The sequence below is a fragment of the Chinchilla lanigera genome, unplaced genomic scaffold, assembly GCF_000276665.1.
Source record: "Chinchilla lanigera isolate Chin_1 unplaced genomic scaffold, ChiLan1.0 scaffold00026, whole genome shotgun sequence".
NCBI lineage: Eukaryota > Metazoa > Chordata > Mammalia > Rodentia > Chinchillidae > Chinchilla > Chinchilla lanigera.
Genome location: NW_004955427.1, coordinates 22,876,648 through 22,898,324, shown reverse-complemented (window position 1 = coordinate 22,898,324; position 21,677 = coordinate 22,876,648). Strand labels below are relative to the sequence as shown.

The following is a 21,677-nucleotide window of genomic DNA, read 5'->3' as shown; positions in this document are numbered from 1 at the left end:
ATGCAGGCCTGAAGCTTGGTTGTGCCCTGCCATGGCTGGCCCTCCAATCTTCACCCTGCTAACATGTCCATGAAGTAAGACTCACGGACAGTGCCTGAGGTCTGATTTATTTAGGGGGGCACTTTATATTTTAATTCTCTTTGCTCTGTAGCCAGTGATCACTTATTACTTGAGTGAGCTTATGCTCAGAGGCGGGACAGAGGATTAAGTCTAATTCAACCCGTTTCTTGGCACCACTGACTTTAGTTCCTATTCATCTGCAGTTCTTAAATTACCAGTCCTGTTCTAGTCTCTTATTACAGGAGATCTTATAAAAATCTGCCTTGTAACATAGTGAGAAGCACAGATGTGCTTAGGCATTGGACAAACAGCAGGCAATTGTGTGAGAGGCAAAAGTAGCCTTTGTCAACCCCAGGAGAGGTCTCACTGGTTTCCTGCATGTCCCTTTATCCAGCACCAGCCTCTGCCAGCATCTATTCCATTCCTCAACAATCAAATACATACTTCCCAACACCCTTGACTTAGTTGCTTTTTTCATTGCTGAGACAAAATACCCATTACCTAAAGTTAAAAGAGAAAGGTTCATTTAGCTCACAGTTTAATAGAGGTTTCAGTTCATAGTTGGCTGGCTCCAAGGCAGGGTGGCATAGCAGAGGTGCATCACAAAGAAGAAATACTTCATGGCAGGCAGAAGGCAGCAAAGTAGCAAAGAAGCAGCAAGCAGCAGCAACAGCAGCCCTCTTTCTATCCCTTATAGTCTATCTAGGCTTCCTACACTGAGGGTAGATACCACTCACATCCAGAGTGCGGCACCCTTAATCCTAGCATCACACCATGAATCAATCCCAGAATCACACTCTCGATCCAGCCACCTCTGAAAAGCCCTACCTATAACTGCATGAGGCTTTTGGGGTACCTCTAGATATAAGCAATAACAACCCACTCTGGGTTATTGTTCTCAGCCCTAATATTCCTCAGCATGGGCTACATCTTCTGGGTTGTCTTTCTTGTCCCCAGCATCCTGCCAGGCTGTTTCTTCCTGGCTTTTGCTCAATCCTGGCTGCTCTCCTGGTCTCCATCCCCAACATGGGCACAGCCTCAGTTCCTCCTCCTTCCCCAGGCCTAGCTAACAGTTGGGCCGCCACAGCTGTGCCCTGCAGCTGTATGGGTAGGTAGCATGTGCCCAGGACCAGCCCTGCAGGAAATGAAGGCACAAGGGAATCTTGAAAACCAGCAGAATCACCCCCTTTCTGCTACTCACTAAGCTCAGAGAAGGAAGGCTGTGTGGCTTGGAGTCTTGGGGAAGGCAGAGACCTTGTCACAACTGTGAGTCAGGGTGAGGTGGTCTGTTCTGGGTCAAGAGTAATGGCTGAAAGCTCATGGCATGTCAGAGAAAAAAATGAAGCCTCAGGGCCTCTGAGAATGGTTCCTTTGGAGTCACTGAGTAAATCTCAAGACATGCCCAGGTTCTGGAAAGTGTTCCTCCTGTGAGCCAGGTAGGGATAATGCAGTAGCCTCACCACTCCTACCCAGAGCTCCCGCCCCCGCAGCCATTCGTGCACATGGAGTGAGCCCCATGCCTATTAAAGGCCTTTTGAGGCCATAAAGGTTTTGGAGGACATTTAATGAAGCTGGAACACAGTTTTACTATTTAAAATTATTATAGGGTTTATGACTACTGTATCTTTATTTTTATGACAAGTTGTTGGTTATGCCCTTGATTTATTTGATACTGAGCTTTTGTTTAAAAACACAACCTCCATTTAAAATGTGGTTACTGTGGCAAAAACATGATTCTCCTCAGAATGACCCTCTCTAGGGCCGGTTCCAAAAAGTCATTATGGTGAAAACTCAGGGCTGTCTATTCATGTTCATGGGCATTCCTCCGGTGGCCACTGGTCTTCCTGTATGGAGGATTAGAGGGTATGAAGGCTGTGGGCTGGGCCAGAGGAGAATGGTGGGGAAAGAAGTAATCTTCCCCAAGATGTAACTGGGTCACCACTTAAAACCATAAGACTTCAGAGATGAAAGGAAACTTGGATAGCAAGAGCAATTTTCTCTTCAAGGAAAGAAGGAATTAAAATCCAGAGTCTTTGAAGCCAGGCCAGGCCCGAGCACCCAGGCCAGGCCGGGGCACCCAGGCCCTGGCTCTCCTCCTGACTTTTCTGTGCTTCTCTAACTCAGGGTAGCCAGAGTGGGCATACATGTGACCCCAATCTTGTCCTGTGAATCTGAGAGTACAACCCAAGACTCGCTCGTGGTGTGACCATATCTTTTGTAAATGCTTCGATATTTCCCAAAAGTGAGAAGCAGATAATTGCTTTAGCCTCTGAAAAATTTAGGATCTGCTAGAATTAGACATTCTTCACTGCTTTGGGTTCTACAGAACTTGTCTCACCCAAAATGGCAATTTATAATGAGGGTTGGAGACAACTTTCAGTTTGGAGGCAAAATTATGGTCCTAAATGTGCCACTTAACCCACCACATGAGATCACTAGCGAACTGTGACTCCTCCATTCTCTTCTCGCTCTGTAGTCTACAGTATGCTTCACTTTCTGTGCTGTCATGGACACTGCTGGTGCCACACCCAGGCTCCTCTGACCAGGCTTCTCCCGGCTGCCCTAGGGACTGGCAAGGTACACAAGTAGGGTCTCTGAAGCCCTCAGAGTTCTCAGGTTCTGTTTGTGGGTAGCCTAAACAAGACCCCTTTCTCATAGAGTTAGAAGAGTTGGGTAAGATGCTGTACATGGAGGCTCTCTGAAAACTGAAGTATCAGTGGCTTTACTGCTCCCTTGGCAAGGATCCTGACTGTGAAAATCTCAGCTGTGGCTTCTTAACTGAAATGATAATGGCAGATAAGGCACTCCAGGGAAAGACTACTGTCAAGACTTCCCTGCCTTCCCCACCCAGCAGACGCACAGACAGTAAAACAGGTGTACTTGGAGTCCAACCATTTTCAGGTAATGTTAAATAATGCTTGCACAAATTTTTCAAATACTGGAGGATAAGTATTGATGTTGCCAATCATTCAGATGTTGGAACAGAGCAAGACTGTAGAAATTCCCACCTTTGCTTCATATCCAAGGACTATAAAAGATCATTCACAAATTGCCACTGTCTTAAGTGATACCACTTTCAGCATATTTTTAAAAAATCTTTGGATATTTAATTTAACACATTTTAGAGATAACTTTGGGGCATGTATAGACAATAAGGAGAAATGATCAAGGAATCCTGTCCCTGAGGTCTGGAACGCTCACAATGTCCCCAGTTAATCATTGCTGCCTCTCACAGGAGCTGGCCTGCTGCAGGGGGCCAGCATGCTTGCTGCTGGAATGCTGGGACGCCCTGGTGCTGTTAATGATTCATCCCCGCCCTTTCTCTGTGAAGTAAACAGGGACCTGTGATGTCTTTGGGAGAATGGGCCAACCCAGCCTAATAGGGTGCTAAAGAAGATAAGGATAATTTGCAAAGTCATTACATGACCAGCCTCGAAAGGCTTCAGGAAGAGTTTCCCTAGGCATCTTCTGAAAATACAAAGAAGAATGCTTGAACAGGATAGTTGTGTGTTGTTTGCATGAAGCTTTGTACTAGGGTAAAGCCACAAGGTAATGATTATGCGTGTATAACATGTGCCACCCTCCAGTGTACATCCTGCTTATTTGTGTAGCTCTTTTACTGCTATGGTAGATTCAAATACTGCGAGAGTCTCAACAAATTAATGGGGCTGGGGATATAGCTCAGTGGCACAGTGCCGCCCTGGCGAGCTTGAGGTCATGAGTTCAATTGCCAGTACCAAAAAAAATAATAATAATAATGAATGTGCTATATGTTCATCATACAGATACCCAATTATAAAAGAAGTGCTTTTTATGGTGAAAAACATGTATATTTAGAATGAACCACCTGGGTTCAGTTTAGATGGTCCAATTTTGGCGCAACGTCCAAAGTACCACGATTGGGAGCAGTCCAACATTTGCTTTCTCTCCACCAGGCCATATCAGTGTCATAGAGCTTCTTCATAGCCTGTCCAATCTGCTGCTTTTTGGCCTTGACATCCACAATGAATATAAGTTTGTTGTTGTCTTGTCTTGGTTCTGCTCGACTCAGTGGCTGGGGCACCTTAATGATGAGGTGGTATCCTAGCTTCTTTCTCTGCGGTGTGGTCTTCTCAGCGTACTGGGGCTGCCTCCAGAGCTAAGGCGTCTCAGACCACCGGAAGGTGGGTGACCTGTGGATCTGTGGCTGTGGATGCCTGACAGTAGCTCCTTCTTGCTGTCCATGGTTTCACTTCAGCTTCAGCTTTGGGAGGGGAAAAAGATTCCTTCTTTGCTTTCTACATCATTTTGGTAAAAAGGCAGGTGTGCATTTTTAAAATTTTAAGACAACTTGTAGTCTTAGCAATCCAGACAACCGCTGCTCAGACTTCTTTTGTACTGTAATGGCTGGAAGACTGTAACCACCCAGGTTGGTCTGTGGGAAGCTTGCTTCACTAGAACCACAGTAGCTTCTGGCTTTTTAGAAAATAGACTTCAGTTCAGTACCTAAGCATCTCCTCACAGGTACTCTATCTCAGTCATTAGTTTAGATTTTTATAGGAGCAGGATTCCTTGTTTGTCTCTAGAAATTATGGGTAAGATGGGTAATATTGATTGAACTTCCATTTTTTGTTGCTTTTTTCACTTAGGACTGGTTGCAAATCAGTGGGGACAGAGAGGCAAGTCATGTAAGATTGTGAACTGGCACAGAAAGGCTGACTTATGGGCTAGCCAGAGGGATTGTGATTGGAGGTTTTCCTTCCTTAGGAAGAATCTTTATCCTGGCTGCTGTAAATCGGGTCTGAGGATAGAATGGAAGCAGACAAGCTGAGATGGGGACCTAGCACAATACAAAGAGAACTGCAGGGTTTTCAGTATAGCTTAGTGGTAGAGCCTTTGCCTAGTATGTGCAAGGCCCTGACTGAATTCAGTCCCCAACACTGCAAAAAGAAGACAAAGATGACATAGAGCGAGGTCACTGCTTTCTTTGGGATCATGCAGCAAATTTTGGCTTTGCTTCTTCCACATCCATCTTCTTGTCTTGGAGTGGGTACCTGGGTGAAAGCTGTTACTATCATTATTTTGTATCTCAAATAAATTTGTTCTAGTCAGACAAAGTGGCAATCCCAGCACTCTGGGAGGCTGAGGCAGGAAGATCGAAAGTTTGAGAATCACAAGTTTGAACTCCACCTGGAAACTTAGCAAGACCTTGTCTCAAAATAAAAACGAGGAAGGGATGGAGATGTACCTCAGTGCAAAGGCCCTGGGTTCAGTCTCCAGTGCCATAATAATAATTCCTTAACTGTAAAATGGAGAGGAAGTTGTGTCTGCTTGGAAGGTTGTTATGAAGCTTAAATGACTTTAATTAACACACGTCAGGCATTCAGAACTGCATCTGGCACAGAGGGAGTAATTATGAATTATAACCCTTGCCCTTTCTTTTTTTTTTTCTGAAGGTCCGAGGTTACCCAGAGCCCCAGGTGACATGGCACAGAAATGGGCAACCCATTTCCAGTGGAGGCCGCTTCCTGCTGGACTGCGGTGTCCGGGGGACTTTCAGCCTTATCATTTGTGCTGTCTGTGGGGAGGACCAGGGAAAGTACACCTGTGAAGCCAGCAATGGCAGTGGTGCCCGCCAGCTGACAGTGGAGCTGACAGTGGAAGGTGAGTCCCAGGAGGCAGGGGTTTAGGGGGCTGGGCTGTCAGCCCCAGGCCTGCTGCCCCCGCTTCAGTTCTCTTAGAGGGATAGTTCCTAGGAGACCAAGGAGGACATCTAAGCAAGCAACTCTATTAGTTACACAGGAAGCACTCATTTACCTGCTCAAGCCTTCCTCTGGCTTCCCCCACACTGGAGCTGAGACCAGACCCCTTGCATGGCCTTTCCCAGCCCTGCAGGACGTGGCCCAAACTGTCTCCCGCCCCTCCTGACCAGCGAACCTCCCACATTCCTTTGCCTGACATGCCCTCGGTGTCCTTCTGGTCTCTGCTCCTGTGTCCCTCGGGAGAATCTTTTGTTGACTACCCTGTCCCCAGCCTCTTGTCCTGCCCCTGCGGGTTTTCTTGCAGGACTTCCTGCTCTCTGGCTGTGTTCCCCCTCACCCCCACCCTGGCATGGAAGCACTGAGGGGTGTCTCTGTCCTGTCCACTGCTGATCCCCAGCACATGGAGCACCCCCTGCCTGGGTCCCTTCTGAGTATTTGGGGAATTTTGGGAATGAATGAGCAACATTTAGCACCATCATCAGTGTCGTAATGAAGTAATATGTGCCTGTTTCAAAAATATTGTATAACTCCAAACAACATGCAGGAGGTAACCACCGATGTGTTTACACTGATTTGTCATTTTGCCATTTCTTCTTCCTCTGTACTTAAAAATCCTAATAACTTTAAAACATCTAGGAGAAACATTTGGCAGTGACTAGAACTGGCTTTTGCCCTGCCATGCCAAACCTGCTCCACTGGACATGGGGGCCTGCCAGTCCCTGGGAAGTAAGACAGGGTTCCTTCCACCTTTCTATGCACTTATAAACCAGGGGGTCAGATCACTCTTCCCATGTCCAGGAGGCCATGCTCCCAGCCTGGTTTCCAGGGAGTCTGTGGGTGGAGGGTTACGGTCACCAGGGAAGGTTCCAGAAAGGAGTGAGGTGCACCCGGGTAGTGATCATTCTTTGCCCTGTTTTCCCTATTTTCCCCTCAGCAGAGTATGCATAGTTTGGATGCTTTCCCTAAATTCTTTAACCAAGTAACTCGCTTATTTTTTTTTTTTTAACTCGCTTATTTTAATGACCTTCAGGTGCCTCTGGCCGGCCCATTCCAGATGGGAAGTGGGCCCTAGTCAGAGCCTCGGAATCGACCTCCTCACTGTCAGTCAGATGCTGTGCTGCCCCCAGTGTCATTTGCTTTTCCATACTCAAAGTTGCGTTGAGGCCCACCAACAAATTTCCTGCCCCCTTTTCTCATTTCCTGTTTGGAGCTGGGGAAATGGAGGAGAGAGCACTGTGTTGTCAGTCAAGGTCCAAAGTCCTGATCCCAACTTTGGCCAATCAGATATGTGGCTTTAAACTTCTGGAACTCCAGTTTCTGCAGTTAAAGGTTGTGAATTCCACGTTCCCTGTAGCCCGAATCAGCCCTTATTTTATGTGATCCATCTGAAGGGAAGAGTGTGGTGTGTGAGGGTTATAGGGGAGGTGTGTAAAACCTAAATGATATGAAAGCCCCTTTTCAACTCCCACTGAAATGGGATCTGATGTCTCAGCCATGTGGGAGTATTTTTAGTGGGTCATGGGAAGGGAAAGCCAGAGTGTCAGGGCAGCTATAGAGGAAGAGAGAAGGCTCAGACTCTAGACCCTGCCCCCTCACCTTTAATTTTAATTGGGGGAGACTCAGGCTCAGGAATCAGATGTGTTATGCCTTCGTTTGTGTCTGTTTCTGTGTCTGTGTGTGTGTGTGGTACTGGAATCAAACCCAAGGCCACACACATGCTACAAAAGTTCCACCCCTGAACTATTTTCACATCCCTTTTATAAATTTTGTTTTGAGTCAAGATCTGGCTGATTGCTCAGGCTGACCTAGAACTTGCAATCGTCTTATCTCAGCCTCTCAAGTAACTAGGATTTGAGATATATACCACTGTGTTGGGCCGAGACCTATTTTTTTTTTTATCTTAAAGAATAAAAGAAGGATAACATAATAATAGGGGGGACTTAGCAAATTACAGACAAAATGGTAGGAAATTATCAATGGTTATCATTTTACATATTATTATCTACAAAATAGTTTCTCAGGAAAACAAACAGACAAATAATAGTGAGTTAGAGACAAAAGAGGTAGGAGATTATCAAGAGTTGTTGTACTATACTTTGGTATCTTCAAAGTGGCTTCTAAAGAAAATAAATAGAGCTATACATGAGTGACCTATTGAAAAATCATTAACTATTCTCAATGGTTGTAGGAAACACATAATAATAAACATACATCCATTTATGAAATAGGATAGGAACATTACAAACTTTACAGTTATGGATAGATTAGTAGGAAAATATCAATGGCTGCTGTAATACGTGGTGGTATCTTCAAAGTGGTTTCTCAGGAAGACAGAGATATGCAAGAAGGACCTAATAAGTAGTTACAGCCTAAGGGTTGTCAAAAATAGCATATTACCTCCTCACCAGTGACTCCTTTCACTGAGGTATGATGGCTGGAAGGAAGGCCAGGATTGAAAAGAAGGACCGAGAGACTTGCACCTGTGTCTAGCAACAGGCTGTTTTCTTGTTCCTCCATAGTCATGATTACCCAGGGCTCCTCGATGGGGCCGAGACCTATTACACCTTCTGATTTAAGAGATAAAGATTGGCCTTGTGACTATAGCCTTTTTCAACGTGAGTGAGCCTGTGAGCACTCTCTTCTACATCAGAGACCAGTTTTAGGCACTATATGATTTGATGGTGGCCTGGTCTTACCTGAGCTGGGGTTAGTATTCTCAGAGCTACTTGCAGAGGGAGCTTTGTAAGACAGGAGTCTTCCTCCCCCTAGCAGTCAGGACTGAGAAACACACAGTATCCCTTATGAGAACAGGTGCCTTAAGACAGGACTGTGCAGACACTCAGGCCTTACACAGCAGGAAACAGCCATCACCTGCGCCCCTGGAAAGGCTCTCTGAAGCCAGCTATACACCTGTCTCTTCTAAAGGACAAGTCACTGGCGCTTCATGCAGAGCAAGGGACATCCACCGAACTTGCCCTCTCTAGCACAGCTCTGTCCAATAGAGATACAATGTGAGCCACCTCTATAAGGTTTGCTAGTAGCTGGATTTATAAAATCAATTGAAATTAATTTAATAAAATATTTCACTTAGCCCAATATATCCAAAGGATTATCATTTCAATGTATAATAATGAATGTAAAAATTATTAATGAAGTATTTTACATTCCCCCTCATCACGAGGTATTTCACCCTTTATGGCACATCTCGGTTCAGGCTTTCTATAATTCAGTGCTCAATAGCCACTTGTGGCTCATGCCTACCATTTTGTACAATACAGTTCTAGAAGTTCCGGTCTGAGTAGGGATAAAAGGCTCCCACAGAGAGAAAGGAAGAGAAGCTTAACATGGATGAACAAGGTGGTAAGTGATCCTTGGGCATCATACCAAAGAGTGAGGCTGCAGCATGAGAGAGATGGGGAACCCAAATGGTGGCTGTCCCCCCACACCTGGTGGTCTGAGTCTGAGAAGGCCTTTTGTTTGGAGGGACCAGAGTCATTCTAGTCATTTTAAGTCATAGAAGATTGTCTTAGTTACTTTCTCCTTACTGGGATAAAATACCCAACACTAACAAGTTCAAGGAGGAAAGTTTATTTTGGCTCAGAGTCTGTAGAGATTTCAGTATGTATTTGGCTGGCTTCAAGGCAGGGCAACGTGGCAGAGGAGAAACAGTTCATGGCATGGCAGCATGAAGCAATGTATTCTCAAGGCAGGAGATAGATAGATAGATAGATAGATAGATAGATAGATAGATAGATAGAAGCCACAACCACAGTGACCCACCTCTTCCTACCTCCAACATCACACCAAGCTATAAACTCACCACACACTAATATCACACAGCCATGATCCAGTCACCTCCCAAAGGCACCACACATGAGCTCGAGAGGCTTTGGGGGACATCTAGATATACGCCATAACAAGGATAACTTTAAGGATCTACGCTCAGGAGCCCAGGGAAAGCCAGACAGGCAGACCCAGAGGAGATCTCAGGGTGGACCTTACCCGAAATTATATGGTTAGTGCAAATACATGTGCATATGTGTCATCTGGGGAACCTTGTTAACACGCAAATACAGTAAGTCCATGACTTACAAACATTTGAGTTGCAAACTTTGACAGAAATACTGCATAAGACTCACAAGTGTACTGTACAAGATTCACAGATGTGCTGTGTAAGATTCTTTGTCAGAGTACAAATGAATCTGATTTACAAATGTTCTCCTGGAATGGAACTTATTCATGAGTTGGGGACTTACTCTACTGATTCCAAGGTTCTGGACTGGGGCTTGAGAGTCTACAATTTTAACTACACTCAGTTGGCTGTGTGTGGTATTACACAGGAGGCAGGATCCTTTGTCAGATTCTTTCCGCAAGAACGTGGTTGGTCAGATGAGATCTGAATGCAGTGAAAACGCAACTCCAGTCACAAGGTAGCACAGGTTTATTTGCCAAATGATTGGCACATTGGCTCTTTAAGTTCAAAGGTGAATGAGACGCTGGAGGCTGGAATGGTTCATGATGTTTTCTTGAAGGAGGAGGGACTTGAGCCTGTCCTAAAAGAATGAGTTTGATTTGGACAGCAGTTGTGATTCTGACAATGGGAATGGGAGGGAAATGTAGAGTTAAGGCCTGGGAAGAGGACAGGGTGAGCTTATGGCAGGGTAGAAGGCAGCTGAAGTAGAGAATAGTGGGAAGTAAAGCTCAAGGACAGATTGGGAGGCGGGTATACAATCCTGGGGCAGGAGGCTAGGCACAGTATGAGCTGACTGGGCTCTACCCATAGCCGTTCCTTTCCAGACTACACCGAGCTCTCTGGGTGAACTTCTCCCTTTAGCCAGAGCTAAAGGTACATACTGTGTGGTTACTATTGTCTCATAGATACTTTTAATGTTTATTTTTCTGAACACATGAGTGATTACATTTGGGGGAGTGTTTCATTAGTCTTTCATACCCCATCGTTTTGTGTGATTCCCAAAAAAAAAAATGTGTTGCTTATTGAAAAATAAATTTCTCCAGATCTGTGTTTCAATTAACCTTTCCATGAGTTGCACTTCCCTGTAGAACAGCTTCCTGTCTGACACCAGTACCGAAGATGGCTGATAACCAGTATCTCATCAGACCTGCAAGGGAGCATGTCCCAAATTGGATTTGAATTCTTCTTTGTTCATTCTCTTATAAACTGAGATGACATTGGCTTTATGATTTAAATACTCAAGGGAATACATATAGCCTGGTTTAGGGTTGTCAGGGGGATTCACAGTAGAAAGCAGCTTGTCCCAAATTAGGATGCCTGGGAGTCTTGACATATAAAAGACTCTAAAAGAAGTAACTTATTTTCTCTCTACTAAGTGTCTAAATTTCTGTGTACAGTACTTGTGTAAAACAATGAAGAAATCACTATGAAGCTGGTCCACAATGGTGCATACTTGTAATCTCAGAGAAGCTGAGGCAAGACATTGAAATTTCAAGCTTAGCCTGGGCAGCTTAACTTGGTGAGGTCCTGTCTCAAAATAAAAGATAAAAAGGGCTAAAGATATAGCTCAGGGCAAAGGCCCTGGGGTCAAGCCTTAGTACTAGAAGGAAGAAAAAAAGCAAGGAGAGAAATCATGGGCACCAATTTATTGAACTATTTCCCCTCCAAAACAAAACTTCACGTAATTATTCCTTTGACCTCACTGGGCAGGATATATGAGTACTGAACCTCTACTGATCAGGAAATAGTTTGTCTTATAAGAGGTATGTATTTTATTCCAACCCCTTGAGGTGGAATTGTATAGCGTGTCAGCTTCTTGCAGCCCCAGAGCTCTGGAATGTGTCTCTGGAGCTGGGATGCCCTCCACACCCTCCAGGGAAGGAAGGGTGCCCTCCTACTGATGATTGCAGTGTCAGGGTAATGTGCGAGGGCACGTTCAGCTAGAGTGGGGTGCACAGTTCCAAGTTACCACATGGATCGAGGCTGCAGAATCAACAGATTGTATGGGACAAAGCTCTTTTTATAGAGGGACAGTTATCCTCTGGCAGAGACCTTTCAACACTCATGATTAGGATGTTAGTTCCTTGGAGAAAATACAGCTGATACTGGCAGATGATAGTCCATATCTCCTTAGAAAGTGGGCAGCCAGGCAACCTCAACTAACCCCAACTGCTACTCCACGTGTCACCAGATCCTGCCATGCCATCTGCTGTACATTCTCATTTTGTCCAGGTCTTTGTGTCTCCACTGCCACCATCCAGGCCCTGCTTCCATCTTTACTGCTTACCTGTTGCACAAGCTCCCAATGGTCTTCCCATTCCCACACCTGCTCTACCCTAATGTCCACACTGCTATGTTAAATATCCTTTAAAAAATGCATATCGGATTTTATTATTCCTTCACTTTGAGTCCTCTAGGGATTAACACTTGGCTCTGAAGTAAAACTCATAATCCTCAACTAAGCCTTGCAGTTGTGCTTTGGCTCTTTTCTTCTCTAGCTCCCTCCTAGCCTGTTCTGTTCCAGCCACAAAGACCTTCTGGTTCTCCCAAGGTGCTGAACCTTCTCCCACATTGTTGCTCCTGTCCCCTTCTCCACCCAGACATCCTGCTCATCCTCTGGCCTCAATTCACTGCCTCGGGAACTCCAGCCCACCCCACTTCTACATGGCTAAGTCAGGTACTGACCCAAAGCATTCAGCTCTCACTGGTATTTGTACTCAAACTTACTTGTGTTTAAATTATAAATAAAGGTTTTTATTTTATTTTATGTTATTTTATTTCCTTTTTTTCTCTTTTTTTTTAAGACAGATTCTCGCTATGCAGTTCACGCTGATCTTGAGCTCACTTTGTAGCCCAGGCTGTTCTCAAACTCATAGTGATCCTCCTGCCTCAGCCTCCTGAGTGGCTGTGATTACAGGCATGCACCACCATGCCCAGCAATAAGGGTTTTTTAAATATTCTTCTTACCCACTAGACTGTAAGTTCCATGAGGGCAAGGATATGTGTTTTTTTTTTTTTTTTTTGTCAGTTACTAAATGCCCAGTGGTGGAGATTAACACTAGCCCTAACCCATAGTGGATCTGGCTTATAGTAGGAGCTCATCAATATTTGTTGATCTCATCTGTGTGACCTCATCTGTACCAAATCCTGACTCAGTCTCCATTGTGGATAAGGCGTTAGGCAGCACTTCAACAGGAAAAGTGCTATGTATAGCAAGAGCTAGAGTACATGGAGAAAGGCAACATGCTTCAAAGAGGGGTAAGATGTAAAATCTCAGCAAAAATACTATCCACATGGAACAATTGAGTGACCTATAGTTTCGATTTTTTTCTTAAATATCAAATTTAACGTTCACCCAGCAGTACTATTGCAGGCATTTCTCCAGAGGTTTTCCTAAGCCAGTGGCTGTAAGTGGAGATAGTCCCACCCTTTGGGGCACTTAGGAGAGGCTTGGGGGACACTTTGGTCTCACAGAGCAATGCTGAGGGAGCTGCTGGGATTTAGTGGCCAAGTACTGAGGTGCAGGGTGTGCTTCTAGGCAAGAGTTTCCTCCAGTTACTTACAGTCTTTGCCAGGACAATCTGACACAAAAACAAGCCCAATAATTTAAGAAATGGTCATTGGATAAAAGGGAAGCTTAAAAAGAATGAATTATTAAAACATTTGTTCTGGGCACGTATTATGTAATGTATATATTATATATAATTTATATTTATTATGGTGTATATAGTTGTACATGCAATATATATAATGTGATATATATAACGCAATTACTACATTATTGCCCTGAAAATATAGGTCAGAGGAGACTTGAAATTCAATACATTTAGAATCAAATATTCTTAAATTACTAGAGATACATTAAATGTAGGTACTTCATTGGATTTTATTGTCACTTCACATATCCTTTTAAAAAGTTAGGGTACAGTGACAAATCTATGTTATAAAAAGGTTATGTGTCAGAGTTGTATATTTTGGGATTATATCCTAACACACGACTTCTTTACAGCCTTATTACTGTGTTGCTGTTGAAACCATTTACTGAATTATGTTTCAAGGTATGGTACGACTTTCAAACATACATAAGGTTTCTGTGATAACTTTTTACCTACTCATGTTATAAAACAGAATTGTTTCAGTTTTACATTTAAGGTAATCTTTTTATTTTATTTTCCCCATTTCAGTGGTCTCTAACTTGTCTTGCTAGGTTACCTCCTTTTAAAGTTATTTTCTTCCTTTTTTACAAAGAAAAATGAAATTCTTTTTTCTTTTTTGCCATGTTTTTCTTTTTTTATTCTAGGACTACTGTTACCACTTCATTTGCCTGGACTTACTTGCACAGCATGATTTTTGATCATCCACTTGAAATCCAAACATTAGAAATCCTTGCATTAGAAGGTGACCCAGGCATTCTTTTGTCTTCTGTGCCTGAGTATTTACATACTGAAATAGTCATGGTTAAATGGTTGCATACGGACATGCATAGGATTATAATTTATTTTCCTTTGATGTTTCCTTAATATCTTAATTAAGCTTTCATGTTCATTTTCTTTTTGAAATCATATGTGTAGATGGTTAGCCATGAACTTCAGTTCAGATGGCATGAGGGCATTAAAAAGTGGCCTTTTGTTCTAGTAGATTGGAAGGCCACCACTGAAAGCAACCCTTAAATGCTTTGAAGTTGCCTTAAGGTAGGTAACTATTTGCCTGTTTGCCTGGAACAATTGGGGTTTACTCCTATTGCCCTGTTAGTTGTATCTCTTTCAGTGCCTGAGAGTCCTGGTTTGAGTGACACATCATCTCAGCACACATTTTTAGAAGCATTTCTCCTCCTTACAGTCTTAACCATACTATTCACTTTTTGAGTCCCGTGTTGTTTCCGTTCAGTCTTTCTATATCCTCTGACAGAGTCCCTGGTTTACTTCTATCCTCCCCTCTATTGACCTTTTCACTCCTAAAGCCTGCCAGCATTCTTTTACTTGTCCTTGAAAAATCTAAGATGTGTGGTTAAAATTCCTTCAGTGTCTTGCTCTTCTCATTTCCTTGCCAACTTGAACCTGTCTTCACCGGTTCTCTTAACTGGCTCTTCTAATTTTGGCATTCAACCTTAATCCCCTTTCCATTTATTTTTCAGCACAGTCTAACTATTCTGCCAGATTTTCATACTTTTGCAAAATTAATCTTGCCTTATCTAACAGTTTGCAACTTAAAATTTTTCCCCATAAATAGACTTTGGTAGTTATTTTAGCCCAAGTTCTCTTTGTTTTGATGCAAACTCTTTGGTTATAACTCACATTAAAAAAGCATTCCTCACATTCACTTGTAGCTGGCTGCTTTTTGTGTCGCCTTGAATTGTACCATAAATTATTCTTACTCTGACAGAGGAGCACCTCTACATAACATTCTTCTGCTGGTTTTATGTGGAAGTGCCACATTTTTGCTAAGATGTTTGACTTCTAAGAGTTTTCATTGTGGTAAGATTTATCCTCAAAGCCATTTTAAATTGTGCAATTCTGTATCACTAAGTATAATGCTGTGCAACTATTACCACTATCTAATTCTAAAACTTGATTATCCCAAGTGGAACCCCCATACCCATTGAGTTTTTCTTTCCCACCTTCTCCTCCCCCGGGACCTGCCAACTATTTACATTTCATATAGAAGGAATCTTACAGTATGTGGCCCTTTGCATATGGCCTCCTTCACTTGACATACTTTTCAAGGTTCATCTATGCTATAAAATCTATCAGTGTTTCATTCCTTTGTATACCTGAGTCACATTTCATGGTATGAACAGATCCCATTTTGTGTTCATCAGTTGATTAGTCTAATATTGATCAAATCTACAGTGGTATTAATGAGTGCAATGAATAGTACAATAGGGGAGAGTGTTATAGACCAGCTGTGTGGATACTGCTGTCATGTAGAGTGTGTGTGAGAAGCCCTGTCTATTCTGTTTCCATGCCAGAATTTACTTCCTGTCTTTTCTGCTACACTTTTTTCCTTTTATCTTTTTTCTTTTTTTGTGTGACTAGATTTGTGCTTTTTGTTTACAGTTGTGTTCATGGGTTTCAGAAAATACAGATGAATAAATGAATAAAATTATTAGGAGTCCTAACACCAAAAAATAATCACTATTAATAATATTTTGAAATCTTTTCTTCTAATCATTTTCTGATGCATGGGTATTTTAGTTTCACCAAATTAGGATTACAGTGAATAGATATTTCATATGTTGCTCTTTTATTTCATAAAACTCATTTATTTAACACAAATTTGAATGCGTACAATGTGCTGGGGATTGTTGTAGATATCTTTGATGAGTGAAAGACACTTAAATTGAGTGACCTATAGTTTCGATTTTTTTCTTAAATATCAAATTCAATGTTCACCCAGCAGTACTATTGCAGGCATTTGGGTCATCAGCATTCAGGTGATGCTTAAAGCTATGGAACTGAGACCTCCTGGGGATCTACCTAGCGCTAGAAAGGGCCCAGGAGTTACCCTGAGGGCACTGCAATGCTGGATGATGGATAGAAAAGGAGGTGGAAGGAGGACAGCAACCTGATAGAAGCAGAGTCTCAAAGATGAAGTGCATTGAAGTGGGGCCCCCATGTCATATGCTACCAACATCTGAGTGAGGACAGGTCAGAGAATTAACCACTAGGGTTGGCAACATGGTAGTCATTTTGGAGCTCAGTGGATAGGTGAGAATCATAACCCAGTTGGAGTGCACTTGGGAACAAATGAGGTACTATCTAACACATTTCTGCGTGTATTGGCTACTCTTTTGTTGGTGGTGGGCCTTGCACATGCTAGGCAAGGAATCTACTAACTGCTGCATTCTCCAGCTTCTGTTTTCTCTGTTCTTAAATTTAATTTCATGACAGAAGAAAGTATAATTGAACATTTTATTTAACCAGTTATTCTCTTTCTGCTGAGTGACATATATGTTAATTCCAGTTTTTGCCATTATCTATTACAAGAAGATCAACGTACACAGCTCTGTAAACTTTTTTCTATTTTTAGCACCACCTCCTTTGAATGGAGTCATAGAAGGGGAGATGCTGGTGCAAGAGCAGAGCATCTTTAGAGCTTATGATTTTTACTTACTGAAATATTTTCTGGGGAACTGAACAGTTGCTGCTCCTCTGGCAGTGAGAGTCCCAGCAGTTTGACCATTAGGCCCTTCCAAAGCAGGCCTGTCCTTTTATCAGTTTAGAAGTTCTAACCTTGAACAGAGAATGCAATGACAAGAGCTAAATTATGTTGTGGAATGAAAACTAGACACAGATCACTAAGTAGTTGTGTTAAACAGAGACATGTGTGTAGCAACTGCCAATAATGGAGCCACAACTTAATTATGGAATCCCTTTTCAGGAAGGTTCTGGTAAAACCTCAGACCCTGCAGGTATAGCTAAGGGAATACTTAGGGGGTTCTCCTCCTCCACTCCTGTGTTCCTACATTGTTGTATAAATGTGATCAGTGTGAGAGTTTAAGGAAACTGACCCATTTCCAGTAAACACCCTCCAAATTCTCCATCACAGATACCTACTCACATCAGAGAGTGACCTCTGCCCTTTCCTTTCCACATGTGCTTGGATAGGGTTTTGTAAACATTCCCTGCTTATGGCAAAAAAGAGAACAACATCTAGGGGATCACCATCTCAAAAATGTCCTCTCTACCTCCCTCTATGCCAAAAAAACAGGAAAGCCAAAAGAAATAACTCACTAATTATTTCCTGGTCACCCAGTGAATTGCCCCACCCTAGCTGCAGCAGCTGGATAAAACAAGCTGGCCCCAGCTGTCTGTCTGAGTTTGCTGTTTAACTGCTTCCTAACAAGCACTACCCCAAGGAAGCACTTCCACAAGGAAGCACTTCCACTCATCAGCTTCTCACCCAGCCTGGCAGTGCCCAGTGGGCAGCACCACAGATTCAGGGTAGGTGCTGGCTGCACTGTGGTTCATCAGCAGTGATCCTTCCTGCTCCATTTGTTTGCTATTTGCTGGACCTTCCTCAGGTGGAGTGCTGTATCAGTGGTGAACTAACCCAGTAAGAGATGTAAGTGGGCACCTCCCTCCCTCCCTTGAAATATGTCATGTTCTGGAGAGGTCCTGGATTCCCATAATTAATTCCCACAATGGATGGTCCAGGGTGACACTTTCCAACTCAGCAGAATGGTTGAGTGTTCTAGAACCCATTCCTGCACTGTTTCTGACTCTATGACCTTGCGTAGGTGACTTAAATTCTCTGAATCTTATTTTTCTCACCCATTTCACATAGAGGATAGTGTACTACCAGCCACATTAAGTTATTATGAGAAATTCACATGATAGATGTGTGTGAAGTACCTAGCCTAGTACCCTGGAGACGTAGCGCATGCTCACAAGAGTGAACTGTTACTGCCATTATCCACTGTCCCCTGTTGTCAAATCATCTGACTGTAGCTCAGACCTAACTCTTGACCCCTCTTGTTGTTTCATAATGGCAGAGAGTTTTGCGAAGAAGCCTGGTCATCCTGTTGTTTCCAAAACTCTGGGGTAAGTTCTGTGATGTCTAAGCCAGAGTAAAGATTGGGTTGGCTTTTCCTGCTGACTTGACCAGGATAGGTCCATGGAGTAAGTCTTCTTGGGTATCCTAGGTTGTAACAACTAAAGGGTGGGAGCCTCCATGGGTAGAAATGTTAAAGAAGTGCATTGCATTAATATTATCCCTCAGTTACTGAGGACAGATCAGGCTCGCAATCTCCCAAACAAGTGCATGGCAAAGGTTTAAATAAAAGAGTCAAGTGGTATGATTTTAGGACTCCAGGAGGTTCAAAACCCTTTAACAGAATTCAAGATTCTCTGGAGGCTAAGAGAAGAGAACTTCTCTGGGTGGCCATATTTATTTGGTTTTCAAACAAAGGATGGGGCATACTAAAGAAAGTGTGGGAATCTGACCAGGACTTTGGGAGTCTTTCAAGAACTTCTCCAAATAATACATTATGTTAATTTAGGAGAACTATGTTATCTCCAGGAAGGCCTTTACCCACTGGGAGTGAGAGCCCTGTGGCTACAGTCTTTATCTAGGCAATTGAGGTTGAAGCCAGAGGTCCTAAGCTGTGGCCTTGTCTTGTCCTTTGAGGCATCAAGGCTTCATAGGCTACGGCAAGCCTCAGCGGGGACCAGTGACTCCTAGAGCTTTACTTACTACAAATCCACTGCCTATCTCCAGACAAGGGGCCTACATAGACAGACTCACAAGTAAACTTGGAAAGCCAATTGATTAATTTTAAATCAGGCTCAGAGCAGCTTCATAGTGGTCTCCAGCAGAAGTGGAGATATGACCATAGTCTGCAGGGGACTCTAACACAGGCAAGTCAGAAGGTTTCAGTGACCAGACTTGACTAGGCAAGTAACAGTAGCTGCTGTCACAGAGAAGCTCCAAAGGCAGTGATTCAATACAGAGGAAGCTTATTTTTCAGTGAAGGGAAGCTCAGTCCAGATGCTCTTGAGCAGATCAGGATCTTTCCATGTCCTCTTCCAGGAGCCAAGGTTTCTTCCTCCATTTGCTAAGCCCATCTCCTGGAGCCTCTGAATCTAGCCACTAGAGGGGGCAAGAAAGAGCATGGATAATCTTGTAGGAGTTTCCCCTGAGTCAACCCTGGCAGTCGCATATAACACTTTCACTTACGGTCTGTTGTCCAAAACCCAGGCATTTGGCAGAGTTTAGTAGAATTCAGGTATCCCTAGCTACAAGAGAGTCAGGGAAATTAATTGTAGTTGCACACCCAGCAGGTATAGGCAATAGGTTTTGGTGACACACATGTTTCCAGAGGGGGCAGGAGAAAGTGTTTCAGGTATAGCATTGAGAAGGCTAAGGCACTTGGATAGGGTGGAGAGATTGAATGACTAACTTGTTAGGGCTGGATTCTCTGGTGACTTCTTTCCAGGGACAGATTTTCAGCCTCAGCAGTGGAAACTCGTCCTAGCATCTGGGGCGAATGCCCACCAAAGTTTGCTACCAAGTTGGGCCGAGCGGTGGTCAAAGAAGGACAAATGGGGCGATTCTCCTGCAAGGTCACTGGCCGTCCCCAACCTCAGGTCACCTGGCTCAAGGTAAGGTTTTGTCTGCCTGGCTCTCAGAAGTCTGCAAGGTCAGGGTTAGACACTTAAATGAGTAGAAGTCTGTCTTTCTAATCAGTTCCCTCGATTTTAGCAGTAGGTAATTCTCAAGGGTTCTCTCTATGTTGGATAGTGATGCTTGTGTTTGACCATTTGCACTCTCTCCCTCTATTATTCACACCACAGAGTTCCTGTAATCATCACACTCAGAAAACAGCATAAAACTTCTGAGTTCAGACCTAAACATTTCAAGAGGGTAGAGTTTGAAGTTAGGATGCTAAGTTTAAGGCCATAGCTCCTGTTCACAAAGCATGTCACCCAGGACAGGTCATATGATCTCTGGAACCCTGTTTCTTCATCTGTGAAGTAGAAATAGTACTGCCTGCCTTAGAATGTTGGGATACTCCAGGCAGAAGTGCTTTAGCAATCATTCAGGGCTGGGGAAGTGAAGAGAGGTGGAAGAGGCAATGAGACAGGGTGATGATGGGCAGGATAGTGAGAAACATCTGAAACAGGCAAGGGAGAAGCAAGGAACTGAAGTTAGGAATTCAGGATTTCCTATCTCAAGTTCAGGCTCCTTTGAAACATTTCCCAGGCATCTGCTCTAAGCTGGACCCAAAACAACCTCCTATACATAGACCTCAAAGCAGGATGCTCAGCTGGTCTAGCCTGTCCTCTGAGTGTGACAGCCCAGAGCAGAGATCTGTCCCACAGGACTAGCAGAAGGCAGATAGTGCCAAAAGGTGAACAGACTTCTGTGCTGAAGCTACCCTATTGCCATCCACAGGGAAATGTCCCACTGCAGCCGAGCGCCCGTGTGTCTATGTCAGAGAAGAATGGGATGCAGGTCCTGGAAATCCATGAGGTCACCCAGGATGATGTGGGCATGTACACGTGCATGGTGGTGAATGGGTCAGGAAAGGCCTCCATGTCGGCAGAGCTCTCCATCCCAGGTATGGAGGTATGGTGCAGAGGGACCCCTTCCTGGTGTCCTACAGGATGTTTGTTCCTTACTTACCCATGTGCTCTTCTGGGGGGGGGGGTTTGACAAGAAAGAAGTAGATTGGGCCAGCAGTGCTGACCTGGCCTCTAGAGAAAGAGCCAATGAATCTGGCTCTAGAAAAAGAGCAAAGAGTTCATTGCTCTTTCTGACCCTACACTTGACCCCAGCCCTGTCTTCAGTCCTTCCTTCTTGCTCACACACCTTATTTGTACCTTCATTGATTGAAGGAGTGGATGTTGCTGATTTCTTGCCATCATCCCTACCTAAATTTAGTTTATTATCCACACTCTGTCCTTCAAACCCAGTGTGCCCTCAACTTAACTCGTTCCATCCAGGATTCCCATGTTCTTCCCACCACACTGGTTAGCATCCTTCTCACAGTTGCCTGTCTCGCGCTTGGGTCATCATACATTGTCGGTGTTTCCTTCGGTGTCTCTCTGAACATGTATCCTCCATATGCTCCTCTCAGTTGCCCCCAGTGCAGCCTGGGGAAGCCACAGCATGCACATGGGGAGGGCGCTGAATGTCACGGCACTGGACATGATTTCCAGTGGTCACAGACTGTATTGGTCACAGAAATGAGCTGTAGCTTGAGGCTCAGGAAGGGAAGTGACTTCACTCTTTCCTCCTCTCTTTCCTCTTTCCTTCTATGACTTTTCTCCTTTGCATCTCCTTCCTTTCTCAGAAACTGTGTCACCTTTCTGCATTTACCTTTTTTTTGGCTCAAGTGTTTTTCATAATCCACAGAAAGAAATTTATTTTACATTGCAACCCAGAACACATGTGCATAT

The 21,677-nt window shown here is 43.8% G+C and overlaps 1 protein-coding gene across 4 annotated transcripts in view; it reads left to right on the top strand.

Moving 5' to 3' along the window:
• Window positions 1-21,677, top strand: part of Mylk (myosin light chain kinase) — a 248,001-nt gene that overhangs the window by 110,108 nt on the left and 116,216 nt on the right. For all 4 annotated transcript variants that reach the window (XM_013515195.1, XM_013515193.1, XM_013515194.1 and 1 more), the window contains 4 exons: window positions 5,496-5,703; window positions 18,269-18,317; window positions 19,712-19,877; window positions 20,671-20,836. In XM_013515195.1, coding sequence (XP_013370649.1) covers window positions 5,496-5,703; window positions 18,269-18,317; window positions 19,712-19,877; window positions 20,671-20,836 — 589 coding nt within the window. The remainder of the gene's footprint in view (window positions 1-5,495; window positions 5,704-18,268; window positions 18,318-19,711; window positions 19,878-20,670; window positions 20,837-21,677) is intronic.